Below are 26,644 nucleotides of genomic sequence, written 5' to 3' on the forward strand. Positions count from 1 at the left end.
GGAACACTGACAAATCTGTTCAACTTCAGAAAGGCAGAACTGCTAGCAATAAGAAACTTTTGCTCAAAGACATGACGGCATGTCTGTTATGAGGTCATCTTGTTCAGGCCCTACCCGCTCAGTGAGTCACGTAACGTCCTGCAGGAAGAGACGAGGGCCATATGCTGCAGTCTTTGCCTTTACACAATTAGATCTCCAGCACATTCATACTCCAGGTAGTATGTGCGTACTGAGCAGGCCCAGGATCAGCCAGAGCAATGGATGAATTGCATATGCAAAGCAGACTCAATGGTGCAATCATGTCCTGTCTGCAGGCCCACTTCCTGACCAATTCTGGGAATCTCCAGAGGGGGGAAAAAAAAAAAAAAAAAAAAAAAAAAAGGAAGAGAACAATTAAAATAACCTCGTAGCAGAGAAATTCATACAGCACTTTCTAAACTGCCTTGTTTTCCATGAGCTCCCCAGATTTTGAGCATGGCACGTGGGGCAAGCCACGAAGGTAAGTGCAGAAATATCCCAGTGCCTGTTTAAGACAATTCGTCATTACCCAACAGGATGACCATCCTGACAGCATGGCCCAGAGCCAGTACCAATGCTGCCCTTTCAGGCTACAGTGTCAAAAGATGTGTATCCACACACTTTCAAGCAAAAGAGATAGTATTACATCTCCAGTTCCCCCTACAGATCTTAAGACGTCCTCTTTCCAAGATTCCCTACGCAATTGTTCCTTGATTTCCTCAAGGGACGATGAGTCCTACTCTGATGAGAAAACACTGATGACAACAGCTGCACGTCTATTTTGAGGAAAAACACCATTTCCAATTAGTGAACATTAGAGTATTCAGACATTATCATATATTAAAAATACTTTTAATAGTATTCTAATCTATTCTAATGCTTTTCTAGCCACAAAAAGTCATTCTGTAGGTTAAAATTTTAAGTTACACTACCAGTAAAAAGTTTATTTTTTATGGTCAGGGTGGAAGAAGGAAGGAAAACAAAGCTTCTTCGAAAGAGGGGTAGGGGTTTTTTGCCATTGGAGTGAGGATTAGTGCATTCATTTTCTAATTCAATACACTACAAATCATTTCAATAACAGTACTGTCTTAAAATCACTCAAGTGATCTAACGGTCAGAAGCTAAAGTAAATATGGAAGAAGACAGCAAACAAAGCTTGTATCTTAAGTTTTATCAAAACAAGCATGCTAATCTGGTGTAAATGCCAGTTTCTTTTAAAACAAAAGAGACAACACACTTTTAAGAAAAGCAAACATTTACTTCAAATTGCAGTATAGGCTTTTCAATCACAGAAAAAGAAAAGAAAAACAAGTGATCTGACAGCGGTCACATCCTGTGCAAAAAAAAAAAACAAACAAAAACCTCGGGATACAAAAAACCTGTAGCACAAGGTACTTGAGCCGCTTACACGTTGCAGGATAAAGTAAATAAATACAGTAGCTAGAATATGGCACTCTTGTGACAGACTCTAAACCCAGTGGAATGCCTCTGAAAAATTTTTTTATCCTTGTATTAGTAGCAAAGTCCCACCACCATAAAAGTAAAATAGTACAGTGTTTTAAATAAAAACAAACTAAAATATTTATATCTAAGAGAAGGATTTTACACAGTTATATCTTTTTAAGTGCAGAAAATGGGACTTGGGCTTAGATCTTTCTTTAAATTAACCCCCCCCCCCCCCCAAAAAAAAAAAAAATCCTGTTCAATCTCAAAAGTAAATTTATGGTTGAGGAAAAATGTTACCAAAGTTGCATAATTTCATTTGTTACTCCCACAGCTGAAAGTTAAATTCTAAACAGTCTTGAAACATGACGTTCATCATTAGCCAGTGTGAAACAAAGGACTTGCCAAAAGCCCTCAGGATTCCTTTATCCTCCAAATATTGTTTTGCTTTCTCCTACATCTTTCGACAGCAATCCCTAAGTTTGCAAACAAAAGAATGCAATATGCATCATACATCAAGAAAAGACGAAGTTGACGAAGAAGAACTTCCGCGTTTCTGGATCTTTTCCTTGCTTCTTTCAAACTTCTTTATGATCTCTGTCACTATGCACACAGAGGAAGTGAGTCCCAGAAGAAACAGTAAATCTGGAAAGAGATAATTAGCCTTTTTAAAATTTGCTATTTAAGGCAGAAGACAGACTTACAAAAGAACAAGACTTACAAGACTTTCAAATTGTCTCCCTATCATTGGATAAGCTCAGGAGAAATGAAGCAAGAATCAATTTTTGCAGGACCAGAAGATTAACATGCATAGTTTATGCACAAATCATAAGTACAGGCATGATATTTCAAACTTGTAAAGTATTTCATAACCCTATTTTATTAACACCTATGAAAACAAAGAACACTAAGCAACTTAATTAACTTTATACCGAAAAAATATTAGTATCATCAGAAATGACACTACAATAAAAAGAATTATGTGAAAACATGTATTTCATGACAATCATTTATCTTTAACTCCAGAAAAACATAGAAGTAATAAACGCAAGTCTTAATGAGGCCAACAGCATTACCCATCTATAGCTTCTTAAAATCCTCATGTCTATTTATCCTATGACAATGCAGTTGATTATTTAATAAAGGATCAAGACTTCTAAATAAGGTGTGTATATTTAGAGAAAAAACTTGCTAAATAGCAAGATTAATAGTGCTTAAAAAACTTCAATAAAGTCTATGCTTCATTTTTGCCTGCATCAAAGGTCAGCAGGCTTCATATTCCTGTTGTGTGCAAATAGCCAGAAAGTGCTCTTATAGAACCATCCGCTAATATATGTACAAATTAATCCTTTCTGAACCATTTTGGAAAGGGAACTGTTCTTACCCAAGACACTCAGGCTTTCTGTTTGGAAAACCTTCTGAAGTGGAGGAAAGTAAATGACCAGTAACTGCCCCATTATAGATCCAAGGACAGCATAGCAGAACATTTTGTTACTGCAAAGTCCAATCTCAAACACAGATTTTGCCTGTAAAATAAACAGCACGTTACACTGTACATGTCATCTTAATTATCTAGACAAGAAAATAATTTGTAACTACAATTTCTTTTCATTCAGACTTTTGGAAAAATGTAAAAAGTTATTGTTGACCTTTTAGATAATCCAGAACAAGTTCTTCAACAGGCTAATTGCATGTTCTCTCTGGTAAACAGAGTACAAATCTTGTCTTCATAGTCAACGACTTGTATATTGAGCTCACTTTTCTGCAAGTACAGTGCACTATAGAAGGTGCCCTCTACACTAGAAGGAAGTGTTTTTGTTGACCTTGACAATTCACATCAGAAAATAGAGTGCAAATCAGAGTAAATGTAGGAATGTATACCAGCAATGTGCTTTTCTCCAACTAGCACAAAATTTCAGACTTGTTTCCTTAAAACAAAAATATAGACAGAAAGAAGAGTTTAAGAAATTTTCCTTGAATTATGGATTTAGGGTTACAAAATAAAAAAAGTTAAGGCCTTCAAGATGTTTCAGATTCCAGCAAGGATGCTGAACTGACAGAACTTTCAGAGGAAAAACAAAAACCAACCAAGTGCAGATAGCAATACAAAGGACCATCACACTTCAACTTTTAATAAAAATTTCCTTGCTTCTGTCAGGACAGAAGCATTACTACCAGCTCTGCATCACGTAAATAAATTAAGGAACCTACTATTTAGCTGTAATTTAAGAAATCCTACCTAGTAAATATGTGAAACTCTGAAGCTTACTAGCAGATGTGAAGTAAATCTGCAGGAAAACATTTTAAGCAAACACAGCAAGATCCTCCCTCAAAGAAAATTCTGCTTATTGCATAAATACTGTGTAAATGGACAATACAAATCACTTACCTGAGATCTAGAACTCAAAGCATTGAACATATCAAAAAATACAAAACAGGTGAAAGTCATGGTTGTATCTCGAGGCGTTATTACATTGTCTCTTAACTGCCAACAAAAGAAAATGCAATGGCTTTAGCATGCTTTAAACCCTCCACAACTAAACGAAGTTATTACAATAATTCAAGTTCTACTAGCTAGCAAATGAAAGCAAAAGCAACTTGTTTGCCCCAAGCTGATTTAATAAAGCATACCGCAAAAATTACGCACCTGTAACTTATAACAATTTGTAATTCCAAGCTGTGATTAAATGAAGCCTCTTGACAAACATTTATGCAAGCACATGGAATACTAAGTATTCTATGACTCACTACCAAAAGTTAGAATCATAGAACCGTTTAGGTTGGGAAGGACCTTTAAGATCATCAAGTCCAACAAAGTTCACACAACACTTTTCTCTACTGGGAAAAGAGTCAAATGGCTGTTTCGTAACAGTCTGGCTAGAAGATCTGTACAATTACTTTATATGGGCCAAGGTTTCTCAAGTAGATTTGGAACCTGGAAAAGTCTGTGTTAAAACAGAGACTGGGGAATAAAACTGTATTCCTCATTTCAACAACTACTTTGGAAGTCTTCCTCTCCAATCTGCTAGCTGAGTAGATTATTAAATAAGCATGGTCAAAACTTGAAACCAAGTTCATACAAATTCTGAATTCCAACTGCTGGTATAAAAAGGACTTCTTTTAAATTAGTTTGTTACTGCTTTAAGTTTTGTACTTTTGTCATACCTCTCTCCAGAAGACGAACAGTGTTCCACACACAATAATTACTGATGAAACCAGTATTTTAACAATCAGGTTTTTGGTCAGAATGCTGTCCTTCAAATTTCTTGGAGGCTTCTGAATAACATCTTTATCCACAGGCTCCACCCCAAGACTTAGAATTAAAAGAACATCTTAGATTTTTATAATCATAAAAATAATTCACTGCTTCTAAATTAAGGACTAGATTTTCTGAGTTGAAAGAAAGATTTTAATCTTCTCTCGACAGCCTAAGAATCATCTCATTCAAATAAGCACAGGATATTTTCACTTTCAGAAAACTGAGTTACATGTATCAGTAACGGGCAATATTCTAACACTGCAGTTTGACAGTCCATAAATACATGATATCAGACAGTATTAAAATTACCAGATGTTAATTGTAAAGGAAGCTGCAATATTAGTTATGTTCCCCATTTCTGTTACTGTGATTGACATAGCTAAGGAATTCACTGCTAGCTCCTTTCCACCTCTCCCTGCACCACCTATCTGCAGCAAAGAGGGTCAGAGGAAGAACTCAGAGAGAAGCCAGACTCCTGCATGCAAGTTTCATGTGCATTTCTGTGGATCTTTAGGTATCCATGCTGCCTCCATAATTATTGTTAGATACTAAAGCAAGCCAAAAGGAATGAACATCAAACTACACTGCAAACATTTGTGGTGGTGCATTGTAACTCAAAGAAAAAGTTTGCTGTTTCAGAAACATTTCACTGAAGTTTAACACTTCACACTGTTTCCTTTATGAGCAACCATTTTCCTTGCTGAAATGAAAGGACTAAAGACCTCTAACATAATTTAATTACTTACCTTTGAGCTGGAGGTCCATCCATAATAATATTGATCCATAAAATCTGCATGGCATTGAGAGGATTAGGAAAGTTCATTAATGTAGCCAGTGAGATTAAAGTCAGTGCTGCTATACTCCTGTTGAAAGAATCCATTTTTATAACTGTCAGCATGGAACATTTCTGAAGATCCACTGATAACTGCTTTGTAATCAACACTTCAACTGTTTAAGAGTAGATAACAGATTTTGACAGCATGAATCATGACTGACGTAAGCCTAATTTTAAAGGTAGAGTACGAATTCATTTAGAACACTCATCTTGACACAGTCCACATTTAAAAGAGCATTGTTTCGGCAATAAAAAGACAGCAAATTTGCATCTTAAAAACCTCCCAAACTTTAAGATAACATTTCAGAGTTATCACTCACCTTCACCTAAGTGATTTTTTTTACTGGCGAACTGGGTCCTATACTTTTATTGTGCCAGAAGCAGAACTTCTAAACATATTTTTGAAAAACAAACTGCTTTTACACTTTAGATCTAAACACAACCATTCTATGCACCTGCACTAGTTTGACTAATCAGTCAAGGCAAGGTACTACCCAAGCTCCCTAAAAATACCTACACCACCCCTCATTATTAGGCAAGATGAGAAGGCGAGGCAAAAGGCTGAAAACAGATTAGCTGGTTGCAAGCTTAGTATTAGAAACCTCTCTAAACAAGTATGCACTAATTGCTTTCAGTGCAAGATTAAGTGGTTTCATAACCAAGAAGAAGAGAGCAAGGCTTATAATAATTCTGAATTTAGCGCTCCGCTGAACCCTATTATGCTCTCCCTGCAAAGAAAAAAAAAAGAGTAACTCATTCATCAAAACCCTGAGGCTACCATTCCCAAAGCCAACAGGCAAGCACACTTTCCTAGAATATCTGTGCTTAGTTATTTTTCAGAAGCAGACTTCTAGTCTTCTACCAATGCAGGACACTAGTTAAGATTGAAAGTATATGACACTTCTTACAATTTTTATGCAAGTTGTAAGAGGTTGGTGTTTTCTGGGTTTTGTTGTGTTGGGCGGTTTTGGTGGGGATTTTTTTTTTTTTTTGGCTTTTCAGTGGTTTGGGGAGGCATTTGGCCTTTGTAGGTTTTTCGTTTGTGGGGGTTTTGGTGGTGGTGGTGGTTTGTTTGGCTTTCAATTTCTGCAACCTCATTCAGCCACTCTGAAATGCCATGAAGGTTTCAAAAAAAGTACATGAACAACATGGTGAAGAGGAAAACCATATTCCTGAATCCAGATTCAAGAAGAGAAACTCACAAAATTTTTGAAACTAAGGCTTAATTAACTCCTGTCTTCTTGTCTTACATACACTTACTTGTCTTATAGTTGGCATAGAGATCCTTATATGCAAGAAAAGGAAAAGGAAGTCAGCTTCACAGAGCTAACTCATTCCACAAACTAGTATATGGATTACAGAGAAAGTAACCTCCTGTTTCCCTGGTTTCCTCCGTTTGATATACATGTTCTGGTTAAGGAGGGAATGACTACTAACTTCTCCTTTAAACAAGGACCCAAAGATAGCTATGCTGTTTCTCTCCATCCTCTCAGTTATTGACTTTTCACTTAACAAGAAGAACTGTGACAAAGTTAGATGGCTGTTTATTGCACTGTTTTCTGGTTCTTTACAAATGAAACAAGCCACCAAATATAAAACACTGAAAATTCAAAAGCATAGCATATAAGCATCCTATGTGAAATTTACAATGTTCACATGAATTTATGCAGCATCTGCTTCACGATGCTTTGATTCACTCACAATGTAGTTAGAACCTTCTGACATTGTCAGCTTTTCAAACTTACGTGCTTAGCTGAAATCTAACAAAATTTTTTATGTTATTATAAATTCCTTTACCCTCTTCGATTGCAGACCTGCAATTAAAAACAAAGATTACATGACTAGACAAATAAGACTACTGCCAAAAAAGCTTAAAGCAAATCAAAAAAGCTATTACTTTAAGCAGCAATACAAATGTCAAGAAACAAATGGGAGCTGAGGTTCTTTGGCAGTCATTGTTTTTCAACTTGACTATGAGATTAATCACAAGCTATTTTTTCAAACTGAAATGTCAATAGTAAAATCTCCTCCTTGTTCAAGATTCACCATCATCCTTGCGACTTTCCAATTCAAGTTAGATAATTTAAAAAAAACCCACAAAACCAACACACACACTTTTACAACACTGTAGAAATATAGCATGACTTTAGACGACAATGTATTCTTACTACACCAGAATGAAAAATGTGCAGACCATCTTCTCAACCTCTAGCATGTGTTGCAACTCGCTTATCACATTATCGCAACTATAGTGGTGAGAATGTGTTTTCTAATACCTAAACCAAGTCTACTCTGCTGCAAAAAAACCCTATTTCTTTCTTCCATTCTCCCAATAGCCAAGAACAACAATTAATCAGCATTCCTTTTGTAACTTTTAAGACAAAAATATTAAAAGGGTTGGGGGAAGGATGTAAAACTATGGAAGCGCATACTTCTTTTTTTTCCCCCTTAAGTGTTCACCATTCTTTTCACTGTCCTACTGGGAACTTTCCTGATGAAGAGAGCAAAACTGGATAAAGTATTCCAGCAAAAGCCTCATCAAGCCCAAGTAACGTTAAGTACTTACCACAGACGTTCTTCCTATGTACTCTTCTGAATATCTTAAAATGATTCCCCTCTCTCTTTTGTTTTTGCACAACAGCACTATGCTGTTGCCTGAATTAGCATGGAAAACTTTGAACTCCTGATCATCCTCTGACATACTGCTATCTAGGCAGATTTTCTTATATGGTACTTCTACATTTCACTTCTTCCCAAGGTTAAGCATCATACTTTCAAACTGAAGTATTCCGAGATTGATGCATAACTTTGAAATGAAGCCTATCTCACTAGACAGCAGTCCAGCTCTGCCAACAACCACTACCTTCAAAAGTCAGATGGATCAAATTCAAAATAAGGTAAGTTTAGCTCTCTTTGAAGTACACCAGACAAAAAAAGAACAAGTAACAAATAGCTGGTTACCAGAAGTTGGTAACTTGTTTTCACCTGTGATATTTAAATAGCTTCTATTCCTTTCCCTTAAAGAGCTGAAAACAAACACAGTACTTTGTAAAATTTTTATATCTTGAGAGAAATACTCTCGTTTTTACATAAGATTTATGCTTCTGAAGTAAGAAATTAAATGAAGATGAATCCTACTGACAGCTAATAGACTCACAATTTCACTTCAGTTGATGTTTCCAAAAACACTACTACCATAATTCTACTTGGAGAAGTAGAAATACAGGTTAGCTTTTATAGCACATACATGCACAACCTCCTTTGTTACTTATGTCTGATCTATGTAAAAGACCCAAGTAGCAAAAGGTAAATACATTCTTATATTATTAGCATACCTAAAAAGACAGAAATGCTTAGTTGCCCTTTGTACTATTATGTTTCCCAGCTCTTTTTTAAGAGGATAATACAGGTAATCACCATAAAGATAATTCTCCTGACTTAGCAGAGAACTCATTAACAGCTGCTACACTTTCAAGTTCAGGGAATTTCTTTTGTTTTTAACCCAGGCAACATTTCATTAAAACTATATAGCACAAAGTATGTACATAAATGCCACGTACATTATTGTCTGAAAATCATCATCCACAAGGATCATATCTGCTGCTTCTTTGCAAACATCCGTTCCAGCTTGTCCCATTGCTACACCAATATCTGCAGCCTTTAGAGCAACAGCATCGTTCACTCCATCTCCTGTCATAGCTACTACTGCACCATTATTCTGCAGGGACTAAAGCAAGGGAAAAGACCTTAAATCAGGGATTGAAACAACCCATCCAATAAAACTATTCTAGATATAAGGTTGCTGTCATCACCTCCGCCCCACCCCGCCCCAATTTCTTACAATTCCAATGTAAAATCCTAAAAAAAAAAAAAAAAAAAAGCTGCAGTTGTTTGTATTCCAATTAATTTTTATACAAGATTTTAGGTTAAACTTCAGTTCATATATTTAGACAGCCTAAGTTTTAAAGTTAGGGTACATAAAAATCTGTCTTTAAGAGAAAGTAAAAACTCTAGAGAAAGAAAGAAAGAAGATACCCTATTTACAGTTTAACATTATCACTCTCTTATAACTCTCAATATGTTCCAGCTGTCTCACTGTTCTGACTTACTCCTCCTTATTGTTGGTTTTCTGATTGTTCCGCTACATTAAGTATGTCCCTCTTTGCTACCTTCTTTCGTTAACTTCTGAATGGAACCATTACCTCAGACATGGCTTGAAATTCATGCCCTTTTATCTTGTTTTGAGAAGTATCAGAAATACGGTTCCTTCAAGTTTCTAGTCAATTCAACTGCAATGTGACACAAAATCTCAATCAACCCCCAGCTCCCTACATAAAAGAAAGCATGATGTTGCCTACCAGCAGCTGCCTATCCCTTGTAGGCACTACGCATTTTTCCGTATTTTCCAATACACTTCACTTTCAAACCAAATGCATTTCTGCCTTCATCTTGACACACTGTAGCACATTATAATTTAAGTAAAGGCACCACAAACAGTACCCATAGCAACAGTCCAGCATTTGAGCCTCTAGTAAGACATACCTTTATAATTTTCAGTTTATGTCGGGGACTGGCTCTATAAAATACTGCAACCTGTTAAAAGCACAATGAAGAAGCAGTGAAATTTTAAGAAATGTAAAGAATTGCACTGGATTATATAAAGTTACAGGATAAAAACATACTATCAAAGGCCAACTGTACTCTTCTTAGCTTTAAAGTTGAAGCACAGTGAGCTGTGTTTTTAATAAAGTGAAATCATTAATTCCAGAGAAGATTCCAAGTGTCTTCTGGTAAACAAAGTTGGTGCTATTTATTTCAAGACAGAATATGCAATTTAAAAACCTTCTAAAATTATGAAGCAACTGAGTTATAACAGCTTGCTGCTGGCCTTCCTGACTAAATTTATGCAGGCAATTGTCATGCTGACTGTACAATTAATGTCCTTTTCCCTTGTCAGCATTAGTGGCAAGCTACTTGGGACATTTCAATTTTACTAGTTTATGTAGCATATTATTAACAGATTGAAGTTTTAAAGCTATATTAATGAATATTTCATCTTCAAAGGAATTATTAATTTTCAGAAGTTTTTTTGTCTCTGGTCTTCTCCATAAATTGAAATTTGAGCACGTGGAGTTTAGTGTTCCGTAAACTCCATACTGTTAGCATTCACGTCTGGTTTTCCTCTTTAAGAAGCTGGATAAGAAGTTAGACTTCAACAACCACTTTAGACTGTACACAGACATCAATCTTATTGGTTGATTTTAATTCATTCCTAATAAGATTTTAAATAAATGCCTAGAAAACGAACTGGGTCTCAGGTCAAACATGCACAAGGTAAATTTGTAGCTATCTCAGTTATTTAAGATGGACAGTCCTTAAGAACAAGTATTACCAAATAAACGAAAAATTACTATTTGCCACACAATTTTTTTTTCTGAATTTGTTTTTGTGACTCACCAAGGAAAGATACAAAACTGACATGCATATTTCTTGATTGTAAATATTGGGTTTTGGCTTGCTTACATCAGACTCAAGCGTGCTGCAGTCTAATTTTGCAGTCTTTTGCAAACAGAGCAGCATTTGATGTGTAAATTTTGCAACATAGCCAAGTCTGAACTTCAATTACATTTGATGATACCTTCACATTTACAACTTTGACATTGGCTAATACATTTAGTTATTTAATAACTAAAAAGTATTAAGCAGTAACTTAATAAATAGATCCTTTCAAAATTCTCAACCAGTGACCTCAGATCGATTAAAAAGTCATTAAAGATAGACAGCTCCTCTTACAAATTACAAAAGGATAGACTGAACATGCAAGCTGTAAGGTGTTATATGTGTGTGTGTGTATATATATATATATGTATATGAGCTGAGGTACTGAATGAAATAAAGTGGTCTAACAATACAAAAAGGTGATGATGCTCACTGAAAGTGAGAGGTGGCAAAATGAAAGTTCCAATACAGGCATTGAAAGGTAAAAACCAAACTGAATTGTTACAAGAGACAAAAGTAATAAACTCACTAAAAAGGTAACCATGTGAATCGAAATAAATTAATTTTCATATGGTTGTATGTCAAACCAAAAGATACTTGTTTGATCTGGGACAGCTTCTGTGCTTCTGTACTAAAAGCCTCTGGTAATTTACTGTATCTCTTATGTTATTTGTATCTCAGAAGTTACACTTTAGCTTTCTACAGGAAAAAACATTTCTCAATATCAAATATATCCTTTACTGCATTTAAGTAAGTAGTGTATCAAAACAAACCTTTGGTGTTATTTGAGAAAGCTGCTGAATATCCAAGTCATCTATTTCTTCTCCAGAGATTGCCTGTGAATTTTTGGAATACAATCCTAGTCGACTAGCTGGAAATAAATAATAAAAAAGGTATTATAATAATTTACCCTTTTAAAACATTAAGTACCCAATTTTATTTTTTTTAAACCTACTATTTTCTGCAGCATTTCAGATTTGAAATGCCTAGAGCAGAACATCTTAACACTGTATTGATTCAGTATACTCGAGCAAATTATCTGAACTCTTGAGTAACACACACATGCTACAAAGTCTATTCTAATCAGGTATTTTTTTTCCTTAAGACTTTTTAGGTCTAAAGTTCTGTACTTCATTGTGTCAGGTGCCATAAAAACACAAGAGCTCAGTCCTCTCTAAAGAATTCACAGTTCAAAAATAACAAGCCAGAAAATGAAAAATGACATGGGGGAGGTAAGGAAAAAAACCCTCCGAGAAAGTAACGCTAGTTTGGGGCTATACTTTTTATGTGCACAGTCAACTTCTTGTTCATCATCCTGTATGTAAAGAATTCATTCTCTGACTAAAGTACTTGTACTTTAATGTATTCTATTGTAAAATTTAAGTATTTATTAATAGTACTTAAACGTCAAACTTAGTTACATGAACAAAACTGTTATTGGATAGTATTGGAGTGCCATACATCCTAAATACTCATTGTCACTGGATATTTTAGTTTCTCCCTGACGCCGCAAGACAGGCATCCAAAGCTGAGGGTAGGGACGGTGGTGTTGGGGGTGTAAGAATAAGAATCAGAAATCAAGCATATGTTACAACAAAATACAGTAAGAAAATACATAGTCTTAAACAGCAAACACCATACATTAACCAAATTAGAAAAACTGCAGTTTAAGCTGAAATCAAAGTATCACTTCAGGATAGGGTGTTGGAGTTTTGTCTTGGTTTGTTTTCCTCCTCATTCCACTGCGACATCTGTTAACCCAATACACAGAACTCACGAATGTTTAAGACTTAATACCCACGCTTCACAACAATTAGCTAGCACTGCCAAAACAGAAAACAAGTGAAAAATGAAAGGAAGTGGACTATTCATACCAATGGCAACTGCAGTCTCCTGTGAGTCTCCAGTAATCATTTTTATTGCAACTCCTGACGTGATAAGTGTAGTAACAGCTTCTTTTACACCAGTCCGTGGAGGATCGATTATTCCCACAAGCCCCAAAAAAGTCAGTTGTCCTAACTCAGGTCCAGAAGCTAAGGCCAGAACTTTTAGGAGACAAAGAAAAAAAAGTTTAAGATTTGAAATGAAGACGTACATCAGCATTTAAAACAACCGTTTTAAACTAGTAGGCCAGCATAAAGCAAAGGGCAGGAATTGCAGTTTTCTTCTTTTAAAACCTTGGTAGCAATGTCTGTTATCTTGAATATTCAGAATAGTCTACTAATATATATTGCTTTCTTCTAAAGAGTAGTCTTTTTACCAAACATACGTATTCCAGGTTTTAAAGATAACTTTCCTATTTGTTCTCAGACGAAAGTGTCTATACTTTCACTGTGTGCAAAGAGAACAGCATCTAGCTCTGTGGTTTCTCTGTACATGCATGGTCTTTTATGCAAGAGGATGAAAGAGAGGATCAGTTAACATATTTTTATTTTCTGCTTTGTTTTTTTTCTTTTAGAGAGGCAGATTTCATTGAGTACATGTTGAAATATTTTATGGAATGGCTTTTACAGTAGGATTCTTAATTCAAATATATTTAAATGATATTAGAGTGTAAGGGGAAAGCAAATTCACTTTTCTCAAAACATAACCCTAGGTTTTTTTGTTTGACAGTGGTCTGAAGCAGACACAAAGAAGGATTGTCCGAACAAAACAGCGCAAAGAGATACTGCTTCTAGCATATCTTCTCAGTTTCTAATAATCTGCATCCTCAGCATTTCCTGAGCCACATAGTACCCCTACTTTAAAATAAAACTGAAGAGCTGTGGATGGACTTAACAGCCTAGAGGTCTCTTTACAGAGGCCAAAGCAAGCCTGTGTACAATGCTCGCCCACAATCGCCTCCTATCAATTGTCTTGTGAAAAATACTTTCAGTTACATTTTAAAAAAATCTACACACCTTGTTAACATAAAAGGTAATTCTAATGGCAGCCTCTGACCTGCAATCAGTTGTGCTAGCCTAATTCACAAAGCTGCCAGGAGCCAAAGTAATACAAAAATAAAACACATTCACATTTTAAAAAAATCTACAGACATCTATAATGAGATATGGAAACTATTAGGTAGCAATGTACTGTTCAGTTACCATCACATGCAAGAGATGACAGGAACCAGCAGTGCCTTTTCTCACCCTTTGCGATTTAATCATGTTATTATACAGCCCTTAGGCAACAGCACCTGTTTTTCCACTTCCCCATTTTTAAGTAAAACTAAACAAGCCAGTGGCACTTAATGAACAAACAAACAAAAACTGCTAGTGTTTTTGGTTGTTCTTGGTTTTTTTAAACAACAAGCAATGCCATTTTTTAAAAAAATTGTTATTTTGAGACACTGAAACAGCCTTACCCCTAAGTCCTGCAGAGCCCATAGATGTCTTTTCTTGCTGGTACTGCTCTCTCTGTTGCTGAACAAGAGGTAGGGTCTGCCCCTTGCAGTTATATGATGTACAGTACCTAATGACTTGTTCATAAGCACCTTTCATAAAGCACACTTCAGGTTTGTCCTAAAAGGAAAATGACTTGTTCTGTGCACATGCACACGTATATATAAATACACACACACACACACACTAGTGCATACACATGCACACATAAGAATGGTGTATCTGTACTTTTCTTAAGTCTTCAGAACATAATGCAAATCAAGGTTACACTTCTAAACCTACAAATCTGTTCTTTTGATTATCTCTATACAGCGTATGTTCAAGAGTAGTAATGTCAAAAGAGCCAAGCTAATAATCAATATCTCATTTCAGTAGACATCATACACATTAAACACTACAAGTCACAGTTTATAGACTAAAGAGGCCATGCAAAGGACAGAAATTAAACCTACACAGAACATTAGACCTGGAAGACCTTTAGCTCATCATCTGACCAGCTGCACAGGTCATTCAACATCACCTGCATCCTTGTACCATGCCTAACAACTCTAATATTTTCCAGATAGCCATCTAGCCTTGATGGTATCAAGGCACTGAGAATCCACCACCTACCTCAAGCACTGAACTCCAATGCTAAATCAACTCATCCCTTCCCCCCTTTTCCATTAAGAATTGCTGCCTCAGCCCAATTTCCAATCACTCTTTTTTAATTCATATGTTTTCTCCCTGTGAAGGTATTTATGCACAGTAGTCAAGTTATATCAATCTTTCTGATAGGCTTAACTGATAGAGCTCTAAGTTTCTGAACCCATTGTGTTTTCTTAGCCTTCAACTAATTTATTTTAAAACTGTTACCTATTTTTCAACAATCTTTTAAAAATGCTGATACCAAAACACAAACACAGTGTTTCATCCTTACGTGGATGAAAATCATATAGCAATTCCTGCTCACCACTCTTTATAAAAAGACAAGGATAATACAACCGTATTTTCCATATAGATAAAGGAAGTCAAATGCTTTGTTTCCAAGGCAAAGATTTTACTGTGATACTTGAATGCTGTCTGCAAGCCTTTTTTTGATCAGAAGTACTAGGAAATTTTCCACAAATCCAAGATAAGGTCTGTTGTTGCACATCTTATCTAGAAGGCTCCATTTATCACACTGGGAGTGACTACGTCAATATTTGTAACAAAAACATTCAGATTGGTCTAAATGCAAATATGCATGTGAAAGTACCAGACGGCAGAAAAAGAGCTAAAGAATGCGTTGTATTGATTATCCAGGACACTGTTGACATCAATAAAAATCTGTCAACACTGGGGAAATGTGCTGTCTACATCAAAACCTGAAAACCTATGTTTTCAAACAAAAGAAATTTTACTATTGAAGACCAATGCATTTTCTTGCTCTTAATTCATTATGTAACTATGGAGCACTGAAAGAGCAGAGGATTGGAAGAATTGCTTTAGATGTTTGAGGAGGGAGGAGAACGAAGAAAAAACAGCCAGGTGTACATTCAAAGTCACAGATACCAAAATCCTTAAAATAATTTCCCACTATCCCACTTTTTATAGAAAGAATTTCTTGAGATTCTTCATTTCCACTTCAAAGCTTGAAACTAAAACTGTGTCTATTATCAAACCATATTCCTAGGACTGTGCACTACTACCAGCCTGCCATAACTTCTGAACTGAAAAATGAAAATATTAAACAAGGTAGATAACCATTCTACAGAGCCAGTGCACAAGGAAACAGCGATTGAAGTTTACCTGCTGCGTTCTATGAACACATTTCACAGCCATCCATTTTTGTTCTGAGCTGAAGGGATATTCAGCCTTCCTTATGTAGTCTTCCTGGAGTCCATCTAAACCCATCTGTATAAAACAGAAGTACCACCACAACATCAAGAGCTTTTCTTTTCAAACAGCTGTGCAATTTGTTGACTTGTTGAGACATCTTAATTAACAATCATTACTTAGTCAAAAACCAGTTTCATCTCCGAAGTTGCTTTTGTCCACACTGTTCCAGTTAGACAAACTTCTGACAAACTAGCACTGGAAGAACGTAGAAGCTTCTTTCAGGCTTCAGCATATGTCAGACCATTTAACACTATATACTGTCTTTGATCCAAGCCTCTTGAAACACTTTGTAGATTATGACCACCCACAAACACGAGTCCAGCAATGGCTAGCAATGTAGCCCTTGTTTTGACAAAACATGTCTATCACCCCAATGGCTTTTTTTTTTTTTTTTTTTAAAAATAACTTCTGTGTAATTTCTCTGCTAGGAGGGCCCACAAAATTGTAACACAAGACTGTGGCAAAGTCTGGAGAAAGCAAGTCACTGTTTTTAAGTTTGAATGATCCAACCTGAAATTACCTTTTTTTTTAGTGATCAGAATCACCCAAACATTTAATCTGAAACTGAGCATGAAGACTCCAGACAAAATGTATTTCATTTCAAATGCTGTTCTCTCCCCACCCCTGATGCAACTCACAGCATTCCATGCTCTACCCTTAACCAAGTCCAAGAGAAAGTGTTGATTAAAGAAGATGCAGAAGCAGCAGCCTGCCATAAGCCATTCTTAGTACTTACAGAGCTTCACAACTCCTTCACTACCTCCCTTTCCAGCAACAGATGTGAAAGACTCCTGTTCTCAGTTTCTATGGGCTTTTGCCAAAACGGCATCACTCTTGTCTTTTCCAGTCAAAGACTGGGGACTCGGAATGAGTCTCAGCAAGAAGATAGATACATCTCAGGCCTCAGTTACACAGGGAGCGAAAGACTGTAATGCATTCATCTTTCAATGTTTTTGAGTTTATTCACCATCACCAAAAAAAACCCCAAAAAGGCAAGCGCTAAGATGCCTTGCCACATTTCTCAGTAGCTCTAATGAGTGTGTCACAGCATTATTAAAAGAAACCAACCAACCAAACATTTAATCACAGTGTCCATAATTCAAACTACCTGTGCCCCGTACTTGAAGGGCACTATAAATGCTGCCATCACCAATACATCAGTTATCAACTTTTTACTGCTTCTGATGAGAACTGGGAAAGAGACAGCACAATCAATATTCAACAGGTAAATTAGTTTGTGGCAGGCAAAAATACAGTACTAAGTGCAAAAAGATGAAAATAAAGATTTAACTTCAGTTCTAAATAATTTCTCTCATCTTTCAGAATGCCCAAAAAGTTCCAAAAGATAAGAAACGTAGGAAATGAGCAGTTGCAATACAAATCTAGGAGACCCAAAGGAGAAGAAATGAGGAAAGAAAAAAAACCCCACAATTATTTTCTGCACACTTCCCACCTGCCATGAATCCAAAAAGCACCATCAAGTACACACCTTCATAGCAAGTGCGATTAAAGCCCCTTCTGTTGGCTTCCCCATTAATGTGTTGTTTCTAATCAAAGCATCATTGCACACACAACCGGCCTAAAAGAGAAGGAAGGGCAGAAAACAGAACACAAAGTAAATGCCATACAAAGCTCTTGTGCTATGTCATCAATTAAAACTCACCTCTCTGTGCCAAGATCTTACCTCAACAATTTTGCTAACGGATGGGTTGTTATAACCATGAATAACTTCACCATCGAGCATCACTTCTCCAAACCTGTTATAACCTACTCCAGTAACCTGCAAGACAAACAACCAACAGCAGTATGCAATGTAACATTCAACAGGTTCATAAACTGTTTCAATCTCAGCTTTTTACTACAAACTACAGAAAAAATTTTAAAATATATTCATAATGATTGATTTTAGTCAGTGTGAATGGATTCTCCCACTCAGCTTCTAATGTAGCAGGTACTACGTTAAGGAATAAAAACTCTGAGGGCAAGTGAGTTCAATGAAATATATTAGACACTAATTTTTTCAAAAAAGTAGCAATTTTATTTCTTAGCATAAATAAATGCAGCGTGTATGTTGTTTCCTTACAGTATTAGGCATGCTTTCTTTTTGTCTCCTTTTTTTATGCTTTCTAATTTTTTCCTCCTATTTGTCTTTAACCTGGTTAATAATGTATACCTCCTGCAGGGGCACAGAAGTACAAAGCAGAGTCCTACTTTCATCCAGTAAGAACAAAATTTAAAAAAACCCACATAGTTAAACAGCCTCTCAGCTGAGACCTCAGAGAGGTGTTAAAAACAGTAAAATTGTATTTTTTAAAGCATAAAAACCAGGCATCCCACTAGGATCCCAAAAAAGTCTTCAGGCCTACAGCATTAATAGCTAATGTATTTTACAGCCATTTCAAGTTCTCTTTCAGTTAGGAGCAAGGAGCTGATTTGACTCCGATGTAAACAAATTATGCTAGTAGTAAAGAAAAAGCAATTACAGTATTCCTATAGAATTCTAAGAAAAGAAAAATAAATACCACAATAAACATAGGTAAGTAACAGGAAAGAATAAGAAAAAATGCCAGCGTTTGTGCTTACAAAAGTCAATAACCTCTGTTATCAAAGACCCTCTGTTAACTGTTTCACGTCCTGCTCCTACTTCAAACTCCCTTCCTATGAAGCATCTGTCTTTTATTGTGATCTACAGCCACCAAGAGATTTAAGAACTTAACATATTATATAAAAAATTCTTCTATAATCAGACATAGCTTGGATAACACAGCTCAAAGGCTGCAATACTAAATGAACTGAAGAACAGAATTAGCTGGAAGTTGAGGGACAGAAATTTGGTGCAACAAATTTACGCTTTCTTAACTGATGCTTTAGCTGCAGCATACTCGAGCGTGTTTCAGCTGACACACACAACAAAGTAAAAAGGAAAATTAAAGTCTAACAGAGTCTCACTACATACCTCAGCATGCTGCCCATCTGAAGTAAAAATATGAGTAACAGTCATTTCATTCTTTGTCAGAGTTCCAGTTTTATCTGAACAAATTACGTTGCAACAACCTGAAATAACCAATTAACATCTGTAAGACGACGTTTGTTTAGAACAATGTAACTAACAAGAACAAAAGTATTCAAGACAAGCAAATTTCTAGAAATACTGCAGCTGTCTTTGTGAAAAAACAAAATGGGATTTAACAAAGACAGCAAATTTTCAACTATTAATGAATAGCTATGTCAAGTTCTTCGCAAGTTTGTCCAAAAAATTTAAAAAACTAATTAAAATCCCAAATTCACAAGTTGTCCGAAATGCTTTCATTCACCACCTCTCCTTTGTTTTATTATATTGTATCCCAAACTACATTACTGAAATCTCATTTGCAACTCCTGGTGAGGGGGAAAGCTAAGGGCCTGCTTTACAGCAGTCCTTCTTTAGCAAAAAGTGCAGCATCTACCCAACTAGCTAGCCTACAACACTTCTGTCACATGAGTGTTACTTAGTACTAAACCTGCAAATTTTAATAAGATTGAAAAGATTACAGAAATGTAAAATTTGTCTATACTTTTCTAAGTCAGGAAAAGAGTATTTTGAAAGAGTATCTTGACATTTTTGGACACAATAGCAGGAATTGCAAAAGCAACAAAAAAACCTTGCAACGCTAATGAACCTCTGCTAGAGGCATTGGAAAATATACTTTCAATCTTCAAATGCAAAAAGAAATTCAAATGCAGCAGAATTATTTAACTTAGTATTTCTATTTCTTTTCTATGTCCTGTGCTTCATGTTTCATGACTGAAACTGTGTAGAGAATGTTTTTAAGCTTTCATGTTTTTAAATTATTTTAAGTTTTAATATGAGCGGCATAACATCCTGAAGGTGCATTATAATTACAAAGCTTTTTCTCATACTCAAATTTGGATTTATTTCCAAGTGTTAGTACTATTCCTAAATTTACACCAAAAATTTAGTTTAAAAAACTTTTTAGGTCTTATTTGACAAGAACATCTTACAGCAAACAAGTATAAAGAGTACTCCATACATCCAATCACTCATATAGTTTAAAGTATTGCTAGTGTGGCTTGCTATTAACTAACAGACTGTTTGTTTCAGTTAAATTAAAAAAAATATAGTTAGAGGGTCCACTAATACATGTACCTGAATTCTGTGTAAAATGCACTCAATTTAGAAATGTTTTAAAGATACCACCACTTTGTTAGCCAAGTAAGAATACCTGCTTTATTTAGTCATCAGTATTTGTGTTGATTTCCTAACATTTGTATCAAAATACTACCTCTAAGTTCATCTAGTCATACCTAAAGTTTCAACAATAGGCAATTTTTTTACAATAGCCCGTTTCTTCACCATTCTCATCACACCAAGGGCCAGTGTCACTGTTACCACAATTGGGAGTCCTTCAGGGATTGCAGCTACAGCCAAACTGTAACGAAAATATACAAATCTTGTCTTAAAACATCATACACAAATACACAGTAACGATGCATTTACCCTTCATTGTTTCTGTAGCTGTCTGTTCACTGAGGTTAAAAGTGAAAGGAAGCAGCTGCCATGTGATTCTAGTTGTATACCATTCGTTGTAAGATACACACTGAAAACAGTAACAAAATGCAATAACTTAAGACATTTCTACTCATGCTTACACAAAAGTATGAAGAAATGTTGGGGGGAGGGAGAAATCAATTGTACATATGTTTTGCCTACACAAAACACTCTAATTAGGACTGGGCAAAGCAGCTCAGACTGTGAAGAGTAAGTGTCACTAAACTGGACTGGGAAATGCCAGCACTTCAAGTGACCACTGATCTACAGCTGCTACTTCCAGATCATGTGGCAGCCAGTTCAGTGCAGGAATGGCACAGAAGGTCATTTAAAAAACAAAGAAAAAACCTGATAACAGTAAACAAGATCACAATAACTCATTACACAATGCTCAAAGATGCAGTTCCTGGTGCCTTTCTCCGTCTGCACACACACACACCCCCACGACCTCCCGGCTCCCAATTAAATCTCAAGAGTCTGATCCTGTCATTTAAAGAAACACTTCTGCCTTATGCACTGTCCATGTAATTAGCAACTTTTCTAAGAGTATAGAGTTAGATCATCTAAATTCAATGCTATTCGCAGCAGACAGCACCCTAGGATTAAGTTTCCATAATATGCTAGAAAATAGCTAATGAACTATGTAACACAAGGCTTGTAGTAACTTAGTTTTGTCTGATGCCACTTATAAAATTACAGTTACTTTATTTACTCAGTGATGGAAATTCAAACTGCACAACTTGTCATCTGTTTGCAGATATTCTACAAGACACTCAGAAATCACCATACAAATGCACAGAGATTGACAAGAACACACTGTATCATTAAAAATGAGTGTGAATACGCTTTTTAACAGTACAGTCTGTTTTCATTTTGAATTACTTATGTGAACTTGAAAGCAGAGTCTGTGTGCAAGCATAATACGCATCACTAGCTTTCAGAAACTTGTTGTAATGCATGATCTACACTATTTAAAAACAAAAATCTTACCTCACACCAATTGTGAACATATCAAGGATATGCTTTCCTTGCAGCCAGCCAACCAGCATAATAACTCCTATAAAGAAAACAGTCGTCAGGATAAATATAAAATCAACATGTGCTGTAGCCTCACAGGGACAAGAAAAAGATCTCAAATAACCAAAACCAAGCATATCATTGTGCTAGCTATAAAAATCTATTATTTCTTTCACTGTTGCAGCATGATTCCATTAGTATTGCAAAGGTGAAGAACATTTCTGTCAGTCAAGTTGCCCAATCGTACCAACAGTGAGGTACTCATTTACGCACACCTTGAATCAGAATATAAGACACATTGCAATTTAAATGGAAGCATTTAGAGGACAAAAAGCCAGTCAGAAAAGTATGTTTGCAGGAAGAAGCAAGTAAACACCCTTATGATGAAAGTTATAAAACATTAGTAACCTTCAGATGATTAGTCTCATGAACTCAAAGTGACCAATAAAATTAGGAGCCAAAATATTTTTAAAAAGAGATCAAGCCTTCCGTTTTCCCAAGCCTACACATTAGTTTCAGTTACATTATAATTCACAATTCTTTTCCATAAATTCTCTTACCTATTATACCAAAGGAATACAAGGAAAGCTGTTTTCCCAAGAGATCCATGCTCTTCTGCAGAGGTGTCTTTGGAGCCTTGATGAATGATAAACATGCAGCAGTTAACAAGCACAGGTTAAAAAGCATGAACTGTATCACATATTACTTCAGATGTGTAAATTTCAAGACACTGTCTGCAAAGAAGATGCAGTTATACCCCACGTTTCCATATGTTTACTTTGTGAAAACAGACTACTATGTTCCATTCTTGTGTAGAATTCAAGAAGATTCAAGAACACTTCAACGAAATGAAAAATTTGTTAGACATATTCTTTGAGAGCTTTGTGATGTCTACAGCAAATCTAATACAAAAGGTCATATCAAAGATTTCATTAACAAACAAAAAAAAATTATGCTGACTAAAAGCCACTGCACTTCCAAGAACAAAAAGTTCCCGATAGCAAGAATAAAACCGACTTTCAAGACAGAGGCATTAGAGCTCAATTATATCTCAAAAGGAATTTGTTCATCGTCTGCAGAAAATTCAATTTAGCCAAATAGAAAACCATGGAAATATTTAGATAATCTAGTGCCAAAAAAAAGGCATAGGAAGGAGGGGACACAAAGGAAAAAATTTAATTTATAAATAAATAAAATAAAACAAAACAGGAAAGTGGATTTTTACCTTGGATGCCAGTAAGTTTGGTTTTTTTAATAGTAACATATGGTGGACTACAGTACAGAAAGTGTGGCAAAAAAAAGGAAGATAAAGTCACTGTAAAATCATCTTTGTTTAACAAGTTATGAAAAAAGTGCATACACTTTATATGAGAAAGCTGGTACCAAGTTTGCTTCACTCTTACTTTCAAAATTTACTTTTAAAATGAGTTTACTGTAATATAAACCTCAAAAATAACCCTACAATACCCTGGTATTTGAGAACGTTGTTGGTGTAGAATGCTCACACAGGGCTTTTTCTTGGGTGTGTTTTTTTTCTCCCGTTAATAATTACGCTTCTTGCAATACAAATTACATACTACTGAACAGATGATCATATTTTCTTCATGTGTATTAAAGTGGATTCCTCTTTGGTGGCTGGACAGCAGTATTCCCTTGAAAGGTGTAGTTAGGCACTGCAGCTAACAACATAAAGTCAGTGATGCACTCCTGGCTGATACATTTAATGCCCTTAGTTGCTTTGTTTTGGCAGATTTCAGAAGTGTATCTGGAAAAAAAAAGCGCTGCTGATACTATGCCCGATCACGTCCTGACAGCTGGAGATAGGCTGTCTCCTTATGATCCTACATTGGTCAGGCAGCCAGAGAAGAATCTAGAAGGCCCTAGATACACAAAGCACTCAAGAGTCTGAATTCCCATGTGGATCAATGTGCTGCAATAAAGAAAAAACACTGTGGGAGTTTGATATACAAGAGTCAAAGGGAGCTTATGAAGCAGCAGGAGACATATGCATAACCCCAAAGTATTCTGCTAATAAAGGGAAAACATAGTCCTGTGCATGCAGCACACAAATCTGTCATACAAATTCCTTTTGCACAAATGTAGTTCCACTTGAAAAAAATAGCTTCCACAAATTGCAGTGAGATTTGTTCCACTGAACAGGTTCAGAGTATTATTTTCACAGTTAATATTTAGGTCAGCTATGGATATTTTCTTGCAGTGAATTCTACTACTACATTCATGTTCAAGAGCTAAGATTTGTTTCACTACAGGAAAAATATTAAAAACACTGTAATTAAGTTTAACTAAGTTCCTATGGAATAAATTCAAAGTTTTAACAAATGAAATATACACTTACAAAATTTATGTCTTTCCTTCTAAATATTCACTCTTACCTCTTCTGCCTGCATCATTTTGAAAACCTCCCCAAATTCAGAGTTTTCTCCTGTTCCAATAACTATCCCCTAAAAAAACAACAACAAAGTTAATTCAAATCTGAAGTTTAATGTTAGTGGTTCCTCCTGACAGTTTTGACTCAAATAGTGGGCAAATGCCATTTAGCCTGCTATGATTTTGTTAGCTTTGTTTATTAAAAAAATCAATTCTTGGCACAAGTAGGGAACATTTTCGCTAAAAAACATTTTGAGTCTGTGAAACAAATTGCTATTCTTTGCACTGCTGAAGTATTCAGTAACTACCAGTAACAAAACTCAAATAAGGTAATGCCTATCTAATGCCAGCCACAACTGTATTTTCAGTTACAGATTTTCAAACACATGAATTTTCAAAAACTGGAAGCAAAATACCACATTGTAGACAGAAGAGATTCACGTGATCTGCTCCTTATAAATTTGAGCTCTCCTGGCCCTAGAGTAGTTTTCCTTTTAAACAGGTATCTGAAAAAACACCAGGAGTTTTTTCTCAAAACCAGTTTTTTCTCAAAACTCTGCAGTGTATGACGCTAAAGTCTTCCATATTTCCAGTAAAAATTTCTATTTCTATTCCATTTCTATTCGTTTCAGAAAACTCAAAATATATGTAGTCGTTAAAGTGTATTTCTCAATTGATAGGTGAACCATAAAAATAAGAACTGCCTTCAAATAGTTGAAACATGGAAAATACTCTTCCCTATCAATAATGATTTTACCTTTGCTTTTCCACATCTGACCAATGTTCCCATGAAAGCAATGTTGCTCCTAGAAGTAAGGTCTCCATTGGTTGCTGCTGGCTGAGGAGCTGTAGATTTAGAGCAAGGAGCTGTCTCACCTGTGAGACTAGATTCATCAACAGAAAGGTCCACAGCCTTTGAAAACAAAATAGGCAAAGCGCATGATGATCTTTTATAAGTAGTTGGAACCGTTAACAGAAGTTTCCCAATTTTGACCATTAAAAATATATCTTATTCACACGGTAAGTAGCCATGTCAATACTGACCATATTTTAAGGATCAACAAAGCAACAAGCACTCCTAAAGAATATTGCAGCAATGCAACACGCTCTCGCTTTGAAGAGTTGTTTTTCTATAATACATTCAAGAGGTTGCAACTGTGATGCATTCTGTCACCAACAAAATAATTAACTGGGAATGCAAGTGCACATACTCTCAACTCTTCCTCTGTCCACTTCCTCCTACCATGGTCCCTGCCTTTTTTCGGTTAGGTTTTATTTTTGTAGTTTTTTGGGAGCATGTGGGAGCAGTTAAGAGAAGGAAAAGCTAAAAATGAATTATTCTGTATCAATCAGCTGACAGATGAAGAAAATGAAATGTGTGTTCTATAAATATAATCCAAACCAAAAAATAACTTATCAAAATATAAAATGAAGAGAAATGTCTTTCCCCAGCTGACATAAATTCTGGATCAAAAATAATTTAGTCAATGTTAAAATAGGATAGTAGCCTTACTAAAGTGCTTTCTGATCAGTCAAATCCCCCTAATTCCTGCTATTGTCTCAAATAGTTAACAGTGCAGTACCCACTTTTAAAAGATGGATGCTGTATCAATAAAGGAAAAGGGACACTTGTCAAAAACTGCAACAAATCTTTCAAATCCATAAAGAATTATTAACTCCAGAAAGTTCTATAGCAATTTTGTATTTGTGATGTATTCCTCAGACTCCAAGCTGAAACAGGATCAAGATGCCACTTTGCTACTGTTGAGATTTAGCCATGAGCTCTGAAACATTTATGATCACTACCAAGAGGAATCCTGTTCAGAGTCTACACTGTAGACTTTATAGGTATGTAAGCTCTTGATGTAGTCTGGCTTTAGAGTAGATTACCTTAAAACTTGATGGACTACTCATTAACATACAAAAAATTTAGGCCAGAAAAGGTCTTCAAATACATCTTGGAAAACAAGATTGCCCACACAAGATTAGACCAGTGAAGAAACTTCTCACATATATGAAAGGCTTCAGAAAGTAAAAAGTACCTAATTACCATTTCTACAGTTTTCTAGGACAGCATCAATCAGAATATGCAGAAGAGATCTAGCTCTTTCTCTGAAAATATGATCTCCATATAATTTTTTTTTAAAACCCACCACCCCATAACAATGGTCAGTAGAGACAAGATGACAATACGATGACATGCTCTTGTTTTCAAATGATCTGCAAGAATACTTGAGATAAGGATGGCACAAATTTTCATCTGGTGTAGGGCTACAGACAGCTGAGAAACTTCTGATTCCATTTCTGCTTTCCTTTGTAAGAGATCCAAGCATGCTGCTATCACAGCATAGCATGCTATATACTTGTCCTGCTTTGGCTGAAACAGAACTATT

At 35.7% G+C, this 26,644-nt stretch overlaps 1 protein-coding gene across 1 annotated transcript; it reads right to left on the bottom strand.

The window, feature by feature from the left end:
• Positions 1-1,299: 1,299 nt before the first annotated feature.
• Positions 1,300-25,164, bottom strand: ATP2C1 (ATPase, Ca++ transporting, type 2C, member 1; the record flags this gene model as incomplete). The annotated part of the gene is made up of 20 exons (XM_009699725.1): positions 1,300-2,106; positions 2,846-2,987; positions 3,851-3,946; positions 4,627-4,774; positions 5,467-5,583; positions 7,301-7,369; positions 9,116-9,282; positions 10,098-10,148; positions 11,828-11,925; positions 12,929-13,099; positions 14,401-14,557; positions 16,208-16,312; positions 17,787-17,876; positions 17,982-18,077; positions 19,254-19,351; positions 20,603-20,727; positions 21,837-21,903; positions 22,424-22,499; positions 24,257-24,325; positions 25,009-25,164. Coding segments are annotated over 20 exons (2,235 nt in total), but the record flags the coding sequence as incomplete, so codon positions are not given.
• Positions 25,165-26,644: the final 1,480 nt, after the last annotated feature.

Source organism: Cariama cristata, unplaced genomic scaffold (assembly GCF_000690535.1).
Source record: "Cariama cristata isolate BGI_N322 unplaced genomic scaffold, ASM69053v1 scaffold32054, whole genome shotgun sequence".
NCBI lineage: Eukaryota > Metazoa > Chordata > Aves > Cariamiformes > Cariamidae > Cariama > Cariama cristata.